The following is a 23,133-nucleotide window of genomic DNA, read 5'->3' on the forward strand; positions in this document are numbered from 1 at the left end:
TATCATTTCAATTATTTAATATGTATTTGAGTTAGGAAATTTTTAATTTTATGCTTCACAGATTTCATTTAAGGCTTGTCTAACACTAATTAGTTACCACTCAGAAATATAGTTTTTGAATTCTCAGTTGACAAAAAATGATCTCAGATCTCAGTTGAATCTTTCAGGTCTAGTTCTGTATTTTATTATTATTATTATTATTATTAATATTATTATTATTATTATTATTATTATTATTATAGGTTTTATAAAGGATTCAGACCAATAAGTTGATTTTATAGTTGTTTTGTATTGAGAAAATGCTATCAACCCTAGTGCATGACGGTACATACAGAATATCCAGTAATTGTCTGTGATAGCACATGGAAGTGTTCACTGAGCTGACTGATGGTCAAATCTTCCTGCCAGAATGTTGACATGTTGTCAGAATTATACTGAGTTGATGATTGCCTATGCACTCATTTGCAAATGTCCCCCCCCCCCCCCTCTACCTCCCCCGCCCCTTCTGTCCATCACTCATTCTCCGTATCTTCTCCCTCTTACTCTCCCTCCTCCTCTCCCTGCATTTCCCCACTTATCTCTTCCTCTCTGCCTTCCCACTTACTTCTTTATGCTTCCATCCGCACCCAATCCTCCTCTCACCTTCACTCTCCCAATCCTCTGCTTCCCACAGACCGCTCGGGCCTGACCTGCGTGGACAAGATCGAGAAGTGCCAGGAGACCTACCTGCTGGCGTTTGAGCACTACATCAACTACCGCAAGCACAACATTCCCCACTTCTGGCCGAAACTCCTGATGAAGGTGACAGACTTGCGGATGATCGGGGCGTGCCACGCCAGCCGTTTCCTTCACATGAAGGTGGAGTGTCCCAACGAACTCTTCCCCCCGCTCTTCCTGGAGGTCTTCGAGGACCAGGAGGTGTGAAATACAGTTGCCACCGCGCAAAGGGAAGAGGAAGTTGGGGCAAACTGGGAGATGGGAAGGGCCATCATGTTTATGGGGGAAGGATGGAGGGAGAGTCCTCTTGGCAGGAGTCTGCGTTTCTCCGACATTGTATTCACAGTATGTGGTCTAAAAACTGGAAACAACAATAACAGAAACAACACACCAGCAACAGGAGTCAAGCAAACAGAGGATTTTGTTTTTGAACACCCTCTCCTCCACCTCTTTCTCCTCCTTTTACTTACCCCTGTTTTAAAATCCGTGTGGGGGCCCTTCTGTCTGAGCATGATGTCTTATCTAAGTAAGAGTTGTAGCCATTTGCCAAGACACGTACACAGACACACACAGCACATGCACATACACACACACACAGCCACAGCCTGTTCCACCTCAGTTCCTCAGAGCAGCGCTCTTAGCAGGGGTCCATCCTCCCCTCGCTGGTTCTTTGTAGCGGTCACAGATTCACACCTGTTTTGAAGCCCACATTTCCAGCTCCTATGCTGGCCAGCACCTCTCAGTATTATTTCTGAATAAGTGTTAAGGCAGTAATTCAGAAAATATGGACAACAGTGACACATTATTGCTCACAGCCACGCAATCAGCAGACACTGCACATTGAAATTTCAGCAGATGCTTTTAGCATTACTCTGGTGTATAATTGCTGTAGTGAAGCAGAGCTACCAGACCTACTTATTATCAATTCCTCAACTCAATCTGAGCCGTTACAGCTGTTTTTGGAGCTTGTTCTTCTTAGATCCCAGTGAAACCGGTGCTATATTTATACAAGGCTACTCCACTTTTATGAAATTGTGTTGTCTACCTTTGAAAAACGTGCAGACCATGGCTCCATATCTACCTTCATTTTTGTCATTGGACCGGCTCCTGTGACATACGATGCGCGCACACACACGCACACACACACACACACAAACACACACACATACACACAAGACACACATGAGCAGACTTGCCTTGTCATTGTCCATGCTGCTTGTGCCAGCAGCCTACCGTCTTATGAATGACAATTAAGCCCTTCTCTCTCCAAGAAAGAAAGAAAGAAGAGAGGGGAGGAGGAAGGGGGGGACACTTGGAAGGAGAGAGGAGGGAGGAAGTAAGATTTAATAGCTGGATTCAGAGGCAGGGGTCAGAAGTAAATCTCCCACACCCAGCCTCTAAGGAGGGTTTGAATAGCAGCAGCCACAGCAAGGCAGCGAAGCTCATTTACACATACACACACTTCCTCTCTATCTCTTTATCTCTCTCTCCTTCTGTCTCACACACACAAATATAAACATGAAAACACACACATCACCTCAGAGTAACATGAATGCCTCATTTTACTGTATGCACTGCATGGCAGTGTTGATATACAGCCCTAACCTGCAGGGTTTGTACAGAGTCCTCTCCTCACAGACTCAGCTCAGTGTAGGCCCTCCAGGATTCCATACACATTTGCCTTTTTTTTACCATGGGCATCACTGAGAGCAGGCAAATGCCAAGAAGGCTACCATTTACCTCAAAGTGGACACACCCCCAGGCTGAGGCAGCAATACTGCCCCTGTGGTGTCAGGCACTACCTCACCTCTGTGGACATAGGGCAGCTGCCCACAGCCTACACACAGACATACACCATTCAAGTTGGCGCATGTGTAGATTAACACACAAATGTGCATAATTTATGTGTAGATGCACACTTGTAGTCATGGAAAGACAAAAAACACTCACAGCATAACACACACACACACCCTCAGTGCTATCACTTGGTTGAAATGAAATACCACTGAAGACAGGAGGGCCAGCCATCCCCATGAGAAGGTTTTACCGACTCCAGGGAATGGCACCCATTACATTCGGGTTATCTCTTTTTGTTATATGGGACCAAGTGTCATCTTTTGAAATTTGGATTTACCTGTTTCTGTCAAAACAGAAACCGACTCATAGAAGCGACGAAGGACAGTGTGGATGTCCAGCCCAGCTGACACCCATCTGAGCAAGCAGCAAGAGGATAGATAACAGTAACTGAAAACCCGTGGTGGCCACGCCCGTTGAATTAGCATGCATAGAAAGGGCAGTTTCCTTCTGCGTCATGGCGATCTTACACTGTACTTATGATGGCTGCCATTGGATTTTTATAAAAAAAACTAATTGAAATAAGTTTTCTTTCATGCATGGACAGTGCATTTGACATAAAAAGTTGGAATGTTATCAACTGAAATGAAGCCTTATCGGTGGCAACTCAAAAGCTCTTTTAGTCTTATGCACTTTGCCCACCAATGCTCACCACTATCATAGTAGTATCACACAGTAACTATCCATGGCAGATATTGTAGTGTACCAGCCAAACAAACATTCAAGAATGTTGATCTGATTATAAAAGCCCACTCTGTTCATTCCAATTCTGGGGCCAAGCCAAATCTAACTGGGTTTACCACTCTTATAAGAAGAGAATGAATGGAGAAAAAAAAGAGATTAAGAAAATCTATTTTATATCCGATGCCAAGCAGTAGTTCATACTGGGCACTTGTACAGGATGGGTATTCTGTACCCCTCAGAAGTACCTAAGCAGAGGAACGTGTGGCAGGGATCATGGGTTAATCGTTACGGATGGCCAGGCCTAACTGCTTCAAACATCTGGAGCAATGCTGGGAGGAGAGAGGAACTGGAACGCCACCTTTGGGCACAATGGTGGAGTCTGGTCTGACTCTCAGAAGAACCCCTTCCACAAGCACATCACCACTTCTAGAGATCCACTACCCGCCCTGCCCCTACCCCTTTCTAGCTCATGACAATGCCCTTTCTGGAGCCTAGCTCAGACTGAATTGCACCCCACCACCATTATAACACCCCCACTCAGCCAGGCTGGTGGGAGTTTTTGCACTACTGCAGCGGTCCTCCCTTCAGCCCTTTACTCATCAAAGTTTAACCAACACCCCTTGTTGGATTACATATTAGTTTCCCCCCCACTAAATATACCCCCAAATGGGCACGCTGACCTGCTCTGTGTAACAGAGCCTGGCAGTCGCAGTGGGCTCAGTCCCAAACCTGTCCCATTGTCAGTATTAGACCGACAGCACATTACCACCACCCCTTACCCTACCCAACCACGGATGGAGAGAGGTCCCTGCGTAGGAGGGCAGCACTTACTCATTCTCCCTGTAGTACTAATTTTCCTCTCATCCTTCTTATAGTAGAGTCAGCCCGGTGACATTTCAAATTCGGAGCCCTCCTCCAAACAGCCTCCCCTCCATCATCATCCTCTCTCCCCCCTCTTCTCTTCCCTTAAGCACCCTAGCTATTTTACCCACTCACCGCTGAGTGGGTCACCCCCAGTTTGGCCCAGAATCATTGACACCAAACAGGATCCAGGCCTCTCCCTTGTGAGACAAGGCTGGCCATAACTGCCCTTTTAGAGTGGCGCCACCGAATGAATGTGAACGGCAGAAGCAGCAGCGACGGGAACAACAGACTTGAGCGCGAGAATGTGAGGATGCGAGAGAAGAAGAAAGCGCGGGACAGGAAACAAAAAAAGCTGAGGGCTTTAACCCTCATTTGCCATCATTGACATGGGCGTGAGAGGGTGATGTGGCTGGTTGTAGAGACGATGTTAACGAACACTCGGAAGAAGGGGAGACGGCAATGTAGGAATACGTACAGTCTCCCCTTCGGTTCCAAAAACAACCACACATGAACCCCCGTTCCCATGCCAGCTGACAACCCCAAATGTCCCCCCCTCAGCTCCTTCCAAAAGGATAACATCCAACTTTCATATGGTGAGGATCAGAGAGATCCCTTATTCCAGAGATGCAGGTTTGGAATTCCAACACATCTTTGCAAAAGAACTGAAAAAGAGAAAAAAAACCTTATTGATGTCTTTTGTTCTCGTGAGCTGACTGGGTATGTGTGTGTGACAGTAAGGGTTATAATGCTGCTTTACCTTCTGAGTCTGATTTAGATTAAGAAAAAAAAAAAAGATATATGAAATGATTATAAATCCATAAAACAAAATGAAAAGAGATGACTTTAAAAAAAAAAAGACTCCTGAACAAAATTATTGGAGATTTTTTTTTTTTTTTCATTTTATCATTGTTTTCTTATTTTTCTGTTTGTTTTTTGATGCTTAAACTGCTCTGTGTAAAAGAGGAAAAAAAAACAGCTGTAGTCACTTTTTGACCATGCGTGCAGTGTAACATAGAAAATATTTCCCTTCTTTTTCACATCTATAGTTTGTGTTGATAAGCCAACTGATCTGTTTGTCTGTGTGTCTGTCCAGTTGTCCGTCCCCTTTTATCAGGAGGAATTTACAACCAACAAAACAGGAATTTCTTTTTTATATTTTGTTTCTTTTTTTATGAAAAATACAACTTTGGAGAAAAGAAAAACACAAACAGGAAAAATAATGCAACAGAAACTGAAAATACAAAAAAAGAAACTGAAACACAATCTTGTCATACCTCACACAACACAAAACTCAAAGGAACTTGGGAGGAGTCATATTTTGCAGGCACATGTGAAAGTTCAGAGATGCATATATAGATTTTAAAAAATGTATATGTTAAGATAATATGTGCTTGTGTGTACGCATCAGTAGAAGTTACAAAAGGACTCTTCCCTCAAGCTTTGGTGCTCTCTATCTTATTGATTTGGTTCTAAGATGACAGGAGATGAAACGCAAACAGGAGAAAATGTTGTGAGACATTCGAGATGATCTCCTAATGTGAGCGCTTCTCCAACTTAAAGGCACAGTCTATAGACAGTATCTTAAAATGTGAATGGCCCAGAGACTGAGGGATCATGACTTTTGTAATGGCTGAGTGTTTTATGGTATTGAATGTAGCTGACTGGAGGGGGCTGGACCTGAGCCCGGCACCCACAACCTAACTTCCACGCACCAGCAGAAAGGATAGTGGTGTCACATAGACGTTACAAACAACCAACAAAAACAGAGAATATATATTGCCCATCTGCAAGGTGCAATACTATGTTATGTATTTTTGTATGTTTCCTTTTTTGATTTTATTTTCATTTAATTTACATTTTATTTTGGCCATAACCAAGGATGTAAATACAGAAACATACAACACTCAAGATTTATTGCAACAAAATAAATTTAACAGCTCCATCCCACTGTCATGTTAGAGAAAAAAAAAAGCAAAAAAAGTAATGTGTAATGCTTCATACATTTGTATGTGTGCACTCTCACATGTGCATGCGGATCCATATTCAGAAGTGCCCCGTGACATTAATCATAAACCCTGTGCCTCCTCTTGTTTGCAAAGAGATAGATTCTTACCCCACGTATTCTCACCACGACATGACATGCTACACATGAATGCCTATAGTTGTGTGTGTGTGTGTTCACTTATGGAATCAGATTCAGTTTTTCTAACTATTGATGTGAGTGTTGCCAGCAGCCTCAGTGGCTAAAGGTCAGGAAGGCACTGGGGTTGTTTCGTAGACTCGGTGGGAGGTTGGGGAAGGGAGATTCGCAGAAGCAGGTTATTATTTAGCATGAATGTCAGCTTACCTGGCTGCCACACACTCACATCATAGTTGGGAGTCCAAAACAGATTTCCCCATTTGTCCACAACCCCATTGCCTCCCAGAAGCCAGCCCTAAAAATCTCACAAGCTCAGTTTTTGCTACAATGTAGTCTAGAAAACATCGTGTGAGGATCAATTGAGCTGAAACCTGAACTAGTTTACAACAGGGATGAGTAGAAACCCCATTTACAGTCATCATTTCAAGTGTTTCATATCCAGATGCAATTTAATACTTTAATTTTACACTTAGCCAATTATAGTCTCCATTGGCCAGATCACAAATTGGTTTTCCCAGACAACATGCCAAATGCCAAAAGTGCCAGAAGAAGAATAACTGGTGCACTCTAGCAGTTTACTTACAACAATAACAGGTAACAAGTGTCCATAAACTCATACAGTCACATTGATGAATTGCATTTATGGACCACAAGTGACACAAAAGTTTAATTGCATCGACAGGCTCTTCAGATCAAGGCTCTGTCATTCATGTAGATCATTCGATGGAGGGATTTTTGTACGACCACATCTGTTGAAGTCGCTTTTCGATGACAACAAAGTTCAGTGTAATTTCAGTGCAACTTCTGCTGCAAGAGTAGAGCTTGCATTTAAGCCTTTTTCAACATCTGGGTAAAACGCTTTTACAGTAAACTTTTTTGAAACCCAATAGCTATCTGATCCACCCAAGACGCATGAAGTGACTGAGTGTAAATGGAGTCGATGACAGTCTGAACTGAGTACAATATTTGGTTTTTAACTTGTTAAAACTGAGAGTAAATTGGTCTGTGCCCATTTATGACACCCCTGACTTGAGCAAATTGACTTTTGCCAGACCACAACAAGCAGAGTGAGGTTTTCCAGGCTGGCTTTACGGGGCTTTCAAGCCCGTCCCTCCATAGATATTATGATCCTGGTTTATTCTAACATGTTGACACATTGGACAAGGGTGGAGATTGTCTGTGATGTTTTTGGTTTTATGGTTGTCTGGTCCCCCCTATGCCAAATGTTGTTTGTGAAGACATGCAAGTAGCAAGATGTCTATGCAATTTCCCTCCAACTCCCTCCAAAAGACAAGCTCAACGTAACACCAACGAGTCAGTCTTGCATATGAAAACTAAATTCGGCCAGGCTCGAATTCCAGAGGTTCTTTGCGCGACACAAAGACCCTTGCTACTTTGTGTGGGCAAGGGTCCGGACTGCTCGAGTGAGCTGACCTTTAGCCCAGCTGAATGGCTGGTCCTCAGGGTCGGTAACTCGTCGCGGTAGTCTGGGTCCCAGAGAACAAGTAGGAGGGGTACTGGGGATGTTGTGGAGAATAAGGATACTACGAGATGTGATGTTTTTTGTAAAATTGCTCAGAAAGTGGTGTGTGTGTATGTATATGTGTGTCATTTGGAAGTTTGGGAACTACTTATCTCTACTTGATGCAATGCTCTCATTGTTTGGTGGGTAGATTCGACTTTTGGCCACAGAGCCTTAAATTCCAAGATTTAGACAAGCCCCTAAATTCAGTCCCTCTGCAATATGTGTGAAGCTTTAATTTTTCAATCCTGCGACCAAGTTAATGTAATATTAAAGAGCGGGTGATGTCCATCAGTGGGATGTACGTAGTATATGCAAGTTTACTTAACCCATTACCTCCGCTTTTAAGATGCGAGGAAAAGACTTGATCTGATTTTGAGTCACAAATCATTTTCAAAAAAAACTACGTCACCCCACTGAGATGAACATCTACAACCTGCTGACCATCAGTTGTACTTAAGCACTTAGCTAAAAAGCACTTTGAATGACCCAAACCAACCCACAATAAGTGGTATCTTTGGTAGTAATAATTGTGACAAAAAAAAAAAAAGTCCATTGCACCCAAGCCAAATGTGTTTTGCACCATTTAATGCTTTTTTTTTAATTAGTTTAACCTGTAAAATAAACAGAGTTGCTGCCTTTAGGCAAAGACAGTAAATGACTAATTATAAAGTTTACAAGTATTTCTTAATGAAGTGCAATAACCGAATGAGTGAACCTTTTGGCGCATTTCTTGTCTCATCAGATCTTTTTTATACATTTGTGGAGAAATACTTACATGGTTGCTTTTTAAATGTGCCCACCAACGAGAGCATTAGCTAGCTTACAGACCCACTCCACGCGCGCACACACACACATGCACACACACAAACACAGACCACTTTTTGTGACTGGGTAAAGGAAGCTATTGAAGGATTCTCTCAGGTAAAAGAACATTTTCTAATAAATGATGATGAACCTTAGATGAAAAACCATTGTTAGCTCATCTTTATTTGTCTTCTCAATTTACAATCTGCAATGAACCTTTTTTTTTTTTTCTGTGTTCCATCCCGGACAAGTGTCAGGATATAAAGATGTACATGGTAGACATCCAGGTTTCAAAGAATTGGACCCTGAGTCTACTTCAACCACAAAGAATCATGCCCTCATTGCTTTCTTAACCCTAAATAAGAACACATTTCTTCAAGTGTGGAGGTGAGAGAGTGTTGTGTATGTCTGTCTGTGGGTTTTGTTTGGTTGGGAGGTGTTTGTGAGTTGTTTGTTTGGGTTTGGTGCTGCACTATATGGAAGCCCAATACTGCCAGAAACATAATAAAAACAATTTGTTTTTTATGTCAAAATTATGAAATGGGAAGTTGCGATTTTTGGCTTAGTATCTCACAGTTTGGCGCAAGTTTTGTCTCATAATATTGATTTTCTGTATCAAAATTATAACTTGATATCTCTTGTTTTTCATTTAAAAAGTCTAAATTTTGACAGATTTCAAAATCATTACTTAGTATGTCATCATTTTGTTTTTAAAGTCACATTTTTGACTCACAATCTCATAATTCTGGTTTATTGAGGGTATTTTTGTAATTATTATCTCCACATTTTTTCCCTGGCAGAAATGGGCTTCCATAGCAGTGTGAAAAAACACAAGATTTCTTTTTCTTTTTTTTTTTCTCTATTCGGACCAGCTTATTTTTATTTCAAAAGTCCAGCTTAAGCATGTGATCCTAAATAAATCACATTTTGACTTTTCTCATGAACACGTGCCAGAGTGTAGGCCTACAAAAGCAAATTCAGCCCTTACTGTCAGTGATATTCTAGTCATTGCACTTTCTCCCTTTACGGTCAAAGTGCCAGCAGCAATACACAGCTCTCCCTCACCCAGTCGGCTAATGGTGTACATGCAGTAGTACATGGCTCTCATCCAAGCCGGGCACCATCGGGGTGGGGGGGCGGTTGGGGGCTGGGGAACTGCCTTTGTTCCTTCGTCCACAGGCCTGTTCTATTTTAGTGTTTACTGTTTAACTGTGACGTACAGAAAGGTTGGCATGGCTAAAACCAAGGCTGTGCATGTATATAGATGTGTGCATGTGAATGTCAGCGTCCATGTTCACGTGAGAGAACTGTTTTCTGTGCGTGTAGGTGTGTGAACGCTTTGCTATGAATGTCTGTAGTGCTGATGTCTGATCAACCTGCTTCGCTTTCCCTCCCGAACCCTCAAAAGCACCTTTTTAGGCCGCGGTACATGACGGAAGTCTGTAAAACAGAGTGCTGTCATAGACTTGTATTATTTCTGTTGAAGAATGTAACTAATATTGTGTTCAGCAGGCTAACTGAGAGTAAAGAAAGGGAGGTCTTGGGAACCATTTATATGTGAGGGTGGTTGTAAGAGATGAAAACTGAATTGCAAGCGTTGCAGGTCCCAGGCATGCGACCATGCAAACAGTTTTTCTGATAAAAAAGTTAAATGAGCAGACAGGACAACGTTAGGCTGTTTCTGCATTGACTCCTAGTAGCAGAATATTTGTATTTTCATACTTGAGACAACCAAATAGTTACCTTTCCTCAACAATAACATGGAAATACATTAAATTTGTCACATTACCATATGCAATTTCAGGTTTTGTCAGGTATTAACAAGTGTAAATGGTGAGTGAATTCAGTATATAAGTGATTGACTTAATGCGCAATGTAATTCTGGTTACTGGAGCTCTTAAGTTTGAAGCCCAAATAATTAAGGAGCAGGTATACACAAAGTAAACACACTGTTAGACCGCCATGATAGCCCTATGGACTGCACTGGTCTACAATTCAGAGCATAGACTGTGTACATATTTAGATGGACGTAGCAAGGAGTAACATCACCCTTGAGTTTGCATTGGAGCCAGTTTAAAGTCTAGAGTTGCAGCTTATGGTCAGCACTATTGTTTCTGTTTGGAGCCAGGACCTTCCAAATAAGGAGTGGGTTAGGGTTAGGGTTGGTTGTTTCCTTTTATATTCTGGAAACACGTCCCACTACGTCCGACCGAAGCTAACGCTAGCTTACCAGGAACGCCGTGTGGTGCAGACTTTTGCTAACATTAGCAAGCTAACACGGCAGGTATCGTTATGAAATAAGATTTCATTTACAGAATATTGCGACAATAATCCAACTCAGTGCGAATCCGTGAGCCGGGGAGCAAACTGTCAATCACAGCTGTCAGTCAACACCCACAGACATCAAAGCCACTATTTGTCTTTATAGCTTATTAATGGAGCAGTACTTTCCAAAATGACCACCAGCACACTTATTAGAGGGCCCGACTTTAGAGATTGAGACCATAATGACTTACTGAAAAAAATGATTGATTTAGTATTTCATGAGAGAAGTTGACACTTTTTGAATGGGAGTCTATGGAGCGAGGGACTTTTTGGAGCCAGCATCTAGTGACCGTCAGTGGTATTGCACTTTAAGGGACTTCCCGCGTTGGCTTCAGTTTCAAGCTGTGGTTGTTGCCAATCGGTTCGGAGGCACATAAATGAATAAAACACAACTCTAAACGTAATTACAGGCCCCCTGAAATATTCTTATAAATATTCTTACATATAATTCTTATGTGTTTTTCGTGCTTATACCTCACACTAACCTGATAAAAATGTTGCTGTGTTGACCCCTCGTAGCAGAATGACGTGAGCCAACAAGAACGCAAAGCTAGTTCCAGTCGGCTACCCAACATCCTGCTGTCACTTAGTGATGGTGTTGGGTATCAGCAAGAGCTGCAATACATATAATTATCATCCCTTGATGTAGGTTAGACATTCACAAAAATGTAACCACATCTTTTGTGTGTGTCACACAAGAGTGGGTTATTTTTTAAAAGAAAAGCTCCCTCAAACAGAAGCCATGCTGTTACTCGCAAATTACTGCCTCCGTTTCAGTTCAAGGCTTTGCAGTTTTGCTTCTCTTTCCAGATGATGGCATTATTGATTGCCTTTGTATCCCTCCACCTCTGTGGCATTGTTCTACAGCATGTTTCATAAGGCACTAGAGGATTTTTTTTATGAAGGCTTGCACTTAAAAATGTGTGCTGTGGAGTTGGATCTCTGGGAAAGAGTGAATTAGTGTGCTGGGTGGCAGCAGTTGAGGACTCCTGAGATTGAGCTTTAGGTTTTCGCTGCACACAATATTAAATGACTAAATCTAAGCCAATACCACCTTTGTGGCCGCAATAGTACTAGAAAAAAATCAGTAGGGAGTAGTTAAGCCTGTGAGCTGAACGATATAATCAAAGTGCCAAATCTGCTTATTGATTTCACCATCACCATCAGACTGTTAAAATATGTATTGTTGAAACATTAAGATTCATGTCCAGACTGTTTGTTTTTTTAAATAGTTACTGTTTTGTAGCCCATGCTTGTATAAAATGCTTGTTAATGGCTGAGTAAGAGACGATGTGTGAATAGAGAATTGTATTGGGCGTGAGATAACACCCTATCCCTTGTCCAATGGTACATGGAGATCTTTTCACTGCTCTGCAATATGATCTGGCCTCTAGACATTATCAACCATTTTTAGTGGACACTGACATTGTCCTGTTTTTGGAACATTATTTAGTGAACCAAATTCCAAGCAAGAACTAAGAGCACTTATAGGCATCAACTAGGGAGTTGATTGGTTTAGTGTTGCTACAAGGAGATTTATAGTCGTGGGGATATTTTTGTAAACGGGCGGGAAATCACATGCCTAGACAGCTAAGAATGTACATAAATTAGCTCATCTTTTAATAGTATATCAATCAGAGATATAGGTCAGAGATTAGTTAAATTATGTGGATTGTGTTGTAGTCTGGGGAGATCTGTGTTTGTTAGAAAAAAAATATGCAATATTTGTCAGGTTGCAAATAAGGTTTTGAAATGGTTCAGAACTGCTCAGGTTTGATAAACTGGCCTCAAAGGGTGCTTTCCGTCCTCTTATCCCCGTGCTCTTGGTCCAACACGTCTCCCTTGTCCTCTGTTCTGCCAAACACCCTCAGAGCACATACACTATCAGCTCTCTTGGCACATTCAGTACAGAAGCCCACTGTTGTATGCAAAACCGGAGGAAACACTCTCTGCTCAGCTAGCTTTAAAACCTAAAGAAAGGGATCAAATTATGAACCATTTTCCATTCTGTAGCAGGTCCATGCCACTTTATACAGCACCAGCAAACCACCAACAACAACCTCTTTAAGGCTTCATGTCCACTGGGAACGTCTTCTTTGTCGTACCACCTTTTTGCTGACACTGTTTACAACGGGAAGGACTCAGTGTTGCATGTACAGAGAGCTTAGCATGCTTATAGTATGTTCATAAAAACTTACAGCAAAAACACACGATGCTTCAAAGAGTGTTGTTTCGGTGGTCTCTCCATCAGCAGGACCAGTGTTTCACTAAAAAGGCTAAAAAAAAACAAACACCTGGTGGATACACAACAAGTCAAAGTCTTGTATGCAGCAGTTTGTGATGGTTGATGTTTCCATGTCAGACCCTATTTCTAGACAGGGTTATGTTGTACAAATGTCTATGAATTATATGTGTCTATATTCACTATTTTACAATACACTGTCCTGTTTGATAGTGAGTGAGAGGCTCAAAAAGAAAAGTAATATTTGCACACCTGTGAAGAAAAAGACAGGTGCATCAGAGAACATATGATAAATCAAGAAAAAGTCAACAGTGAAGTTCATTAGACAAAAAGTAGATCTGAATGGACGGACCCTAAGCATCGACGGTGTGCAGGAGTTTACTTTATCTTGATTTAACATTAATAAAGGCCTCGTGTCGGTTTCAAGGTCTGGACAGTGCATCTAAACACCTTTTGCAAATCTTTTGTGTTCAGATATTTCAGCAATTTCAACCAATAGAAGCATGCTGAAGACAACTTCAAAATCTGTGAAAGTGCAGTTCTCTTTGGGTTCTGTTTTTGATTTGTTGTTTCTTTTGCAATTTCTATTGTCTTTTCTCTTGGATTTTCTCAAGGACCCTGTTCAGCCTGCTCAGTATATTTGTGACTATGGGAACACACACTCTAATTTCACAAATTCAAACCAGCAGTTTACAAAACTTACAAAAACTCAAATATAGCACATGCAAATGAGCTATAAAAAAAAAAACCTTCACTGCAACAGCTAAAACAACTACTTTTCTTACTTTTGTATCACTCCTTCAAGAGTTCCTTGCTTCACTGTGACTGCAGAGGCTGCTGGGAAAACTATGATGTGTTCTGCAGACGCTCAGGGGTCACGACCCGTCCGGTCAGGGTCAGGGTTTGTAGGAAGGTGCCAAAGACGGTTTGTCAGGTGTTTTTGTCAGTTATGTTGAAAGCGTGTCAACCTGTTGTCACATCTCTCCATGCAAACTATAAGCCAGACAAATCCCATGTGACTCTTATGACAACTGGGAACAACAAAATGCAAGAGACTGAGGCAAAGCTGTCACTTGTCCTCATACAAGACTGTCATTGTACGTATCACGGTCCTGGATGGCCATCTCCCAAAACATTTCACTCAGCAACTTAAAAAAAAAATATATTATAATGAGATTGTTGAATTTCAATCCCGCTGAATGGCAGACAATCTTCTGAGCAACTTATAAGATGGGAAAAGATATGTTAAAGGATCATAAAACACAAATTACTCAGACCAAGAAAGGTCTCCTTTCACTGAAGTTCTTTAAAAACAATACAAAGCATGTTAAGTGAAGGATGGTGTAGGATTTCTTCCTCACTAACTGACTGCTGTTGAGCAGCACTCCCATTTTATGAGGATGGTTTATGCCATTTTTGATTTTACATGCTTTGTATTGATTTAAAAACCTTTCTTGGTCAGAGTTAAAAACTGTTTTGTTCCTTCGCACTTGCCTAACACTGTTTTTTGCTAAGACGATTGCCTACCATCCTAGCAATTTGTATTTTTACACATTCTCCATGTAATTAATTTTAACCTGTGATCGATTGAATCGTCCCGGATCACGGGCCTGGTTTAGGGCTGGACTGTTACATGATAAAGGGAGGTTCTGGAAAGAATAAGAAGCCAAAGGGAATAAAAAAAAATTCAGATGGAAATCTGTAGTAAAATAAAACACTGTGCTTGCAGGAGACAGTTTGTCCTAGGTTAGAGCTGCAAAAGAGTGGACGGAGGATACAGTACGCAGGGAAACACATGGCCATTCGCTGTACTGAGAGTAGACATCTCTCCTGTCTCAATCCAGAGGTGCCAGATCTTCATATATTTTCAGGGTAATACAAAGAGTAGAGGAAAGCATTTCAAAGTTTATTCAGTTGACTTTTCTGTGACTGACTGGACTGCAACATACAGAATACTAAATAAACTGCCCTGATACTATAAACCACCTGACATTTTGTGCAACTAGACAATATCTGCAAATATTATCTGAACCAGGTTTTGGTTCTTTGCCGCTCTGTTTCTCTCTTTATTTAACTCTGACACTCTGACACTGTCAAAGGAATACAAATCAAAGGAACAATATTCAGGATTCATTCCCGACGAAGCACAGGGGGAAACAAACATGCAAAGACACACAGTTAAGCTTTAGGCAACGCTCTGGACTAAATGAATACATGTTTTCTTTCAAATAAACACACATGCGCAGGAAACCTCCTAATATCTACTGTGATCTCCTCCCACACCACCCACACTTTTATCACGCCAAACCCCTTCTCACCTGGACCTGTCCTCCCCGCAATTACCCAATCCCCCGCTGACCCCCACCCCCTTTTTACCTCCCTCTCCTCCTCCCAACATGAGTCCAGTGGGTGGTGTCATGTCAGGTTTTTGTGGTGGGCTGCTTATGACAGGTCCAGACAATCAGCGTGTTTGTAAATGTCAATGTGTGATTTTCAAATCTTTGTTTCTGGTCAGGGTTTTAAAGGAAGATATTTTTATGGTAATTGTCGCTGGTCTATTTTACTATATATTTATGTAATAAATATGTGACTAAATTTACATCTCACTGGCTCTTTGGTCTGTTATTGGCTCTCAGTTCTCCAACTACATCATGTGCTGGAAGGTTTTCTTTAATGGACTAATAAATGAAACCCACAAAAACGTTTCCTCTTGTTATCAACTCATTGTCTCTGTGTTATATGCAGCTGTACATGTTTGGGGTTGGTAATTTAGAGTTTTTATTGACTCATATAGTCACTTCATCATTGGAATAAATTTAAATTCCAGCACCTGCAACCCGGAGTGGTAAAAATAGAGATTAAAACTGGATATCTTCTTAATATATTGTTCTAATTCTTCACAAATGCAATCATTTTGACTCTGAATTGATTATTTGGACAGTAAAAAAGACAAAAATCTGATTATCACGGCATCAACACTTTCAAACCTCACTCAAACATGCTCTGCAGTCCAGTTGCAGGTTTCAGTAATAGATGAAAATGTAAATGTCCCTGTGTGCCATAATCCAAGATGAGCACTTAATCCTACTTAGATTGAGGCCAGCTATGTTTGCCGCTGGTATTTGGGCACCTCTCTTTGGTGAAAAATATTTGCATAATTGAAAAAACAATGTTCTTCACAGTCACATGCAGCAAAAGGATGTAAAGTCAGTAGGCTGAAATTATGGCTAAATGAGGAGTAAACAAGGTTTGTCTGGTTAAATCAGTGTCAGAGTGGAAAGACAGGCGCTGGCAGCACTGTTCAGTTCATCAGCACATGTCACAGCACATCCTATCTGACTTATTGACAGATCAAATCAGATGTCTCTCAGAGTGCTGTGAGGTTTCCCAGTGAGAGACAGCTGGTCACAAGGCAATGACTGCTAATTCAAAGTGATTCGTCGTCACAGATGGGAAGGCTGTTGGTCTCCACGCTTAGTTAAAATAAAAGCCTAATGCAGTGGATCTTCGCTGATGTGATATCGCCCCTCGGTGAGCTTCAGTCTGTCTTGTCTCACTAAAATGCTGAAAGAAAAATCAGCATCACTACATGAACCTTGTAAATCCGCATGTCATTGGTTTATGATCCATGCTTTTGCTGCAAGTTGGGGCAATTTGGATTGAGGTTATGAGCCCCGCAGCCCAGCAAATTGTGTAAAGACTTTCACCAGCTCCCCTGTGATATCTTAAACTCAGATATGGAGGAATATTTATTTCCAAAAACACTGTTAGGTGGAAAAAAAACAGGATTTATGATTGAACCGTTTTCAGTTGTTGATATCTTTCTCAAGAAATTAGCCAGGCTGGATTGTAACTTGTGACAAAAGATACTGTAAATGATGATGTGGAGTAAAGGTCTGTAGTGAAGGACCAGGTTATAAAGGGTCACTTGAGGGTGACATGTCCAGTCTGATAGTATATCACCACCTGGTGGTCAAATGATAAAGAGCATATTGTTGTGCTGTGAAAACCAATCTTCAAAATGTCAACTTTTGATACAGCTTTGTTTGCACCTAAACCTCCTAATAATACATGCAGACAACGATACCCATTCAGTAGTATATGCAAAATAATACTACATGTCATGTATACATGCAAAATGTAAGTGCCAAATATTAAATAAATAAAAAAGCACATTTCCATGATGTACTTGAGAGGATAATTATGAAATGAAAATATGTATGAGTTCAGTCAATTAACCTGTAAACTCAACACAGACACATTATCACCTTATAAAGTGGATTTAGTGAATGTTTTGGCAAACCACTTCCTATTCACATCAAGCAGACTCAGAGTAGCAATCGCATTCGTTTTGAGTCATGTTTGTGGTCACCCAATGAATCTAAATTCAATATCCACTCTCCTTTTAGCTTTGATTTGTGTCTCCATCAACTCCTGAGGGAAATATCTGTCTTCTTAGCTGCTAATTGCTCAGCTATGTTCACCAGCTAGTTGCTAACTTTGTCTGCTTTGTCTGGTTTTGTCAACGTTTCAACCCTACTATGTCTCCATCAGAGTCAAAATGGACAAACATGTAAGGCAAATACATATAGCATCAGAGCTTTTTTTGCTTATAACAGCTGCCTGATGCTGCTAGAAAAGGCCAAGATTGAACCAAACAGGGTAGTTGTAAAACCAAAACAATGAGCTGAAAGACGCTAAAACGCTCCACAGAGCTGAGGGGAGCTGCAGAGTCGGGTGATGATTCTCTGTGGGTTCGTCACCATGAGCGACCCCTTTCACAATATCATTTGAACCATTGCTAATATACTGTGTAAATATTGATTAGCGCAGTCCTAACTTTTTTTGGCTGTCCCATGTGTGATTTTTTAGCCTTTCCCAGTGTCATTGCACACTCTACACTTTTACCATGGTCGGTTGAAAGACTTGCTCTGTTAATGAAGGAGTGACTGCAAGTCAGACTGTGATTCATGCTTCACTTCTGCACAGTATATAACAGATAGTTGCTAGTTGCCAGTGAGATGTCCAGTCTGACTCATAATTAGGTCTGGGTAGCAGGTGATATGAACGACTTGAAGGTTGCACTTCCGAGAGGACAAACAGTTTTTTGTTCGTTTGGCGAAGGCATTGGTGGATCTTTTCACATGAAGTCCGCCATGTGGGTGGAAGCTGTTGTGGGGGCTGTGATCTCACAAAGGCAGCTTTTTTGCCAACCAATCCCACGCTAGCTGTTTGGACAATAGCCCAGCCCCCTCGGATCACCCTCCTCCATTCCTCTCTCTCCCTCTCTCATGTGTGTACAAACACCCTCTCTCTCACTCTCTCTCTCTCTCTCTCTCTCTCACACACACACACACACACATACGCACACACTTCATGCTCCGTCATAGCAGGAATTTTCCACTCAGCAGCAGGAGAACATTGCGGTCAGCTGTGCTGTCAATTGCAGTATATGCTCAAATCTCAAAGACTGTTTGCAGACACCCTTTTTCTTCCAACTCGCTTTTTCTGGTTTTCCTCACATCGCAAGCATAGCTACACGTATGCGCACAGCCGCAGCTACACAAGCACATGGTGTATTGTGCATAGACTAGCAGAATTTTGATCTTTACCTCAAAAAAAAAAAAAAAAAACATTTAAAAAGAACTTCACGCAAACATGAACATGTGTGTTTAACAGGACAGTGGAGGAGAAGAATGCGAATCCAACTATTGGGACTCATGGGAGAGAGGACGGCCTACTAATACCTCTCCCCCGTCTCCCCCTCCGCCTCTTTCACTCTCTTGTACAAACACTCTCTCCTTCTAAAGAATCTTACATGGATCAGCTCCAACAGTAGCTCTCTTTTTTTTTCTCTTCTCATCTCTATTTCTCAGTCTCTCTAATCCTCACAATCTCTCCCTCTTTTGTACCATAACCACTCACCATAGAAATCATGTATAAACTATTAAAAACATCGAGGACAACTATGTGCATCCAGCATGTGTTCTGTATACATTTTCGAGGGCTCTTATTTAAGTGTGAGCCCCACACCCCCCCCTGCTCCCCGTCCTGTTGCCTATACATTTCCCTGCCTCCTCTCAAATCAGGTCAGGTGAGGACGGCAGAGTGAAAGAACTGTCCTCAAACACCCCCGTCAGTGAAAATATATACATGATCTTGGAAGCCTACACCGCACAGTGGAAGGATTGGCTGGATCTGTAGCAACGTCCGTAAATGGACAGACAGGGAAAACAAATTAATTAAAGACCCGATCTAAAGTCTGTTTTCACATTGTTATTGCTACTGTTGTTGTTACTTCTAAATATACTATATGGCCAAAAGTATATGGACAGCCATGTCCACATATTATTATGTACTTTGGGTGCAGGGTTGTTTTTCGTGGTTTAGGTTAGGGTCACAGAATGGGAGATGCATTATGCACTTTTTTCCCGAAAGTCAGATTAGATCAGTATCCATCTCATGTCTGTGCATTTAGTATTGAGCTTGAGCAAGGAGGTTATTCGTTCAGCATTGCATAAAGAAAATTGTCCAACCAGCATCTCTAAAGCTCACTAATTCACATTGTACCATGTATGTTTAATCTGCATACAGACAGAAATGAAAAGTGGTTTAGAGGGTGTTACATATAGTGTGACTATTTCTTGACAAACATCTTTTTTATCTTATGTGCACTTATGTGCATCACCTTCACTGGCTGTCTGGCAGCCTCAATGTGACAATAACTCTCCAGTAAGTCACTGCTGCTTTGTGTTAATCTGTAAATTTAAGAGAAAATGGAAGCCAGATGTTTTTTTTTAACTTTAGAGACAGCCAGGTAGCTGTTTTCACCTGCTGGCAAACTTTATGCTTAGCTAAGCTAATTAGTCCCCAGATCTAGCTCCACACTGAACACACAGATGTGAAAGTGGCATAAATCTTCTCATTTAAGTATTGAGGAAAAATTACATAAGCATCTTTCCTAACACATTGAGCAATTTCTTTGATGCTACCGCATACAATGTACATGGAGTTATTTTAGCCAATAGGCCTATTGTGCAGCCAACTCTGTGGTAACTTCCCGTTTCAACATGTCAATGCCCCTGTGCACATGAATCATAATGCCGACAGGGAGCCAGAGTTTTATCACCCAGCTGGCTTGGCAGGTATAGCAACAGATTAATGCCCGTCTTGGAATGAGATGTTCAACAGCCGTATATGAGTGTAAAATTCAGGTGTCCACATAGTTTTGGACATGAAGTGTAGAAGGTCTGAACTTTTGGCAGTACTTTAATATGAATTTTGGCTGCAAAAGGATTGCATTAATGTGTGGTGTTTATTCACACTAGAATTACTTCATGAATCATAGTAAAAATGTATTTTCTTTTACTATGACAGTATCCAAAAGTCGAACTGCTAAATAAATTCCAGATTATTTTGAACAGTGCAAGGGGGGAAAATACTTGGAAAAACATGCAATGAGTTGGAAGGGATCATGTGGGAGTACTGAAGGAAAAGACCTCCTGGGGTGTAAGCTTTTCTGAGAGAATCCATTACTGCTTAAGTCAACAAAGGAAGACATAAAAGATGTTTTAAAGAAGTGAGAGTGGAAATGTGAGAAATGCAAAGTGCAGCAAAAATAATCACCAAAGATCACAGAGGATAAGTGCTCATCTAGTGCAACACAGCATGCAACATGCAAGGATGAACTCCTTCAAATTATAAAAGGTCAGAGGTTGACATACATGCAAGCATTTATAAAAGGTTTGCACTTGTTTGTTTAATAAGATCTGTGTTTAGGGATGAGTAATGAGGATTCAATGGGTCTTAGAGGCAACTACACCAACAGAAAGAATCAGGGAGCGTGTATACTGACAGAGGAAAGTGTGTGCATGTGCGTGTGCAGAGCATCCATAATGTCACGGGGTTAAGGATGTACTGGAGTGGAGAGTTATCCCATCATATAGCCTACTCCCTACATAAACACCACACACTTCACAATACACTATGATAACCCTGACAGCGCATACAAAGCAGCCATGTCAACTCTCTCGTTTTTTCCTGGGTTTATCCCATATTTTCACCCCCCTTTTCCAACCGTGCTCCCATTTCATGATTTCCCCGTAAATCTCTCGTATTTCACTTATTTTATTATTTACAGTTATACAGAATTCTGGCCAAATCAAGTTGGTTAGATCGATGGACTTGCATATGCCAGCAATGCCCTGCTATACCCACAACCGTCCAGCAGGTGGCAGCAAGCAGCATCTCCATCCCTGTTTTCGTCGGTCCGTAGTTTCGCACATCTCCACACTTAATTTCAACTTAAAACGATGTGTGGAGATACGTAGCGCTGAATAAAGGTCTGGCTGCACCCATTGTCGTTCTGCTTTAGGGGAAAAGGTGCTCTGGCTTGTTTGTATTTAAACAAATCACAATTGTTTTGGGTGGTGCTAAGCCCAGGATGTGATTTTTGTTTTCCTAGGCTTACCCTGATATTCTTACCCTAACCCTAACCAATCTCATTCCTCATGCCTAAACCTAACAAACCCAACGATGGAAGGCAACAGGTACTAACCAATCAGCCAACAGCTACTAGAGTAGGGCGGATCATGATCTCGCCTTCCTAGGACAAAAAAAGTTCATTTAGCAAACAGCGCGAAAAATGGACAATGGAACAGGTGAGACGCCAGCAAGAAAAAAACAAGACAAAAAGGAATATCTTTGTAAATATTCAAATATTTGGGAGAATATTTTCCCATTCCTGACAAAAAAACATGTTAGGAATCAACTAAGTGTTTTGTAAGGTGATGTTAGCTAGCAAGCTAGGTCAGTTAACTGAAACATAAGTGTGCCCAAGAAACCACAAAAAACACACCAACCGTCCATTTTATTTCCATTTTGTTAATGAACCTTCATGCAAGTTCTGAATTGATGTCCTCTTTGTCTTTTCATCTTCATAATGCAGAGATCTATCCACCAGGCTGTTTCACTTTCAGCCAGGTATTTAAACAACTGATCAACATCACTTTCCTTTGTTGAACTAGTTGACCCAGTCTTTTCTTTGCTCTGAGATTACAGCAGGCAGTCACCTGGTGATTAGATCTCTGGAGCCGAGAGAGGAAATTCTTTTCATAATGTAAAAATTATGGTCTCCTTTATTTTCAAAACCCAATGTTGGCAGGTATGGTTAGTGATTGTACTGAGAGGAGAAAAGATGATGTCTGAGGCAGGGACAGATGGTGAACAGAGCGGACCATCTCCTGACCCTGTAAAAACCCAGATATGTGAAGCTTCCAGGCCTGACCTGCATGGGTAAGACTGTCTTTCACCCTACATTAAGATGCTGTTCATATGTAAGTAAGTAAGTAAGTCTTTATATTCTTTTCAGTCTTCTGCCAGGTCGTTGTACATCCTCAGCAGATGTTAGCTCCTCTCCTGCCGCTAAGGCTTGTTGTCATTACTGTGGGAGATAGTAACACACATTGCCTCACACCTTCTGGCTCAGTGTGTCATTACTGTGCTGCCAAAGTTTCTTTTTAAAGAGTTTTTTTGACCCATAACTTCCAAAAAAATCTTTTGGCGTCAGAATTTGCTGCCTATTTGTGTTGCCTCAGTGACTAGATTGTAAACTCACTCATTGATCCACAGATAAGTTTATTGTTTTGGAGTTTACCGTTTGTGTTATCCTTGACTATTTTTTATCTAGTTATATCTATTTTTAATCTACTTTTTATTTCACTTTATTTTAATATCATTTTTATTATTATTATAGCTTCTAAAACTTTTATTTGATTTCATTTTTGTCGTTTTTATTTCTTGTGTCGCAAATTATTTTAACTGTTCATTGTCTACACTTGTTCTGTCTTATTATTGGCCTGTCAGTCATCTGTGAAGCACTGTGAATTGCACAAACCTGTATGAAAGGTGCTATTCAAATAAAGTTTGATTGATTGATTAAAACACAGGAAAGCAGGTATAGATTTCCAGAATCAAACT

At 41.1% G+C, this 23,133-nt stretch overlaps 1 protein-coding gene across 11 annotated transcripts in view; it reads left to right on the forward strand.

Moving 5' to 3' along the window:
* thrab (thyroid hormone receptor alpha b) overlaps positions 1-15,754 on the forward strand; it is a 162,942-nt gene extending 147,188 nt beyond the window's left edge. For all 11 annotated transcript variants that reach the window (XM_067576046.1, XM_067576045.1, XM_067576047.1 and 8 more), the window contains one exon: positions 674-15,754. In XM_067576046.1, the coding sequence (XP_067432147.1) occupies positions 674-924 (251 nt within the window). In that variant the 3' untranslated portion in view covers positions 925-15,754. The remainder of the gene's footprint in view (positions 1-673) is intronic.
* The last annotated feature ends 7,379 nt before the right edge of the window (positions 15,755-23,133 follow it).

This window comes from Thunnus thynnus, chromosome 20 (genome assembly GCF_963924715.1).
Source record: "Thunnus thynnus chromosome 20, fThuThy2.1, whole genome shotgun sequence".
NCBI lineage: Eukaryota > Metazoa > Chordata > Actinopteri > Scombriformes > Scombridae > Thunnus > Thunnus thynnus.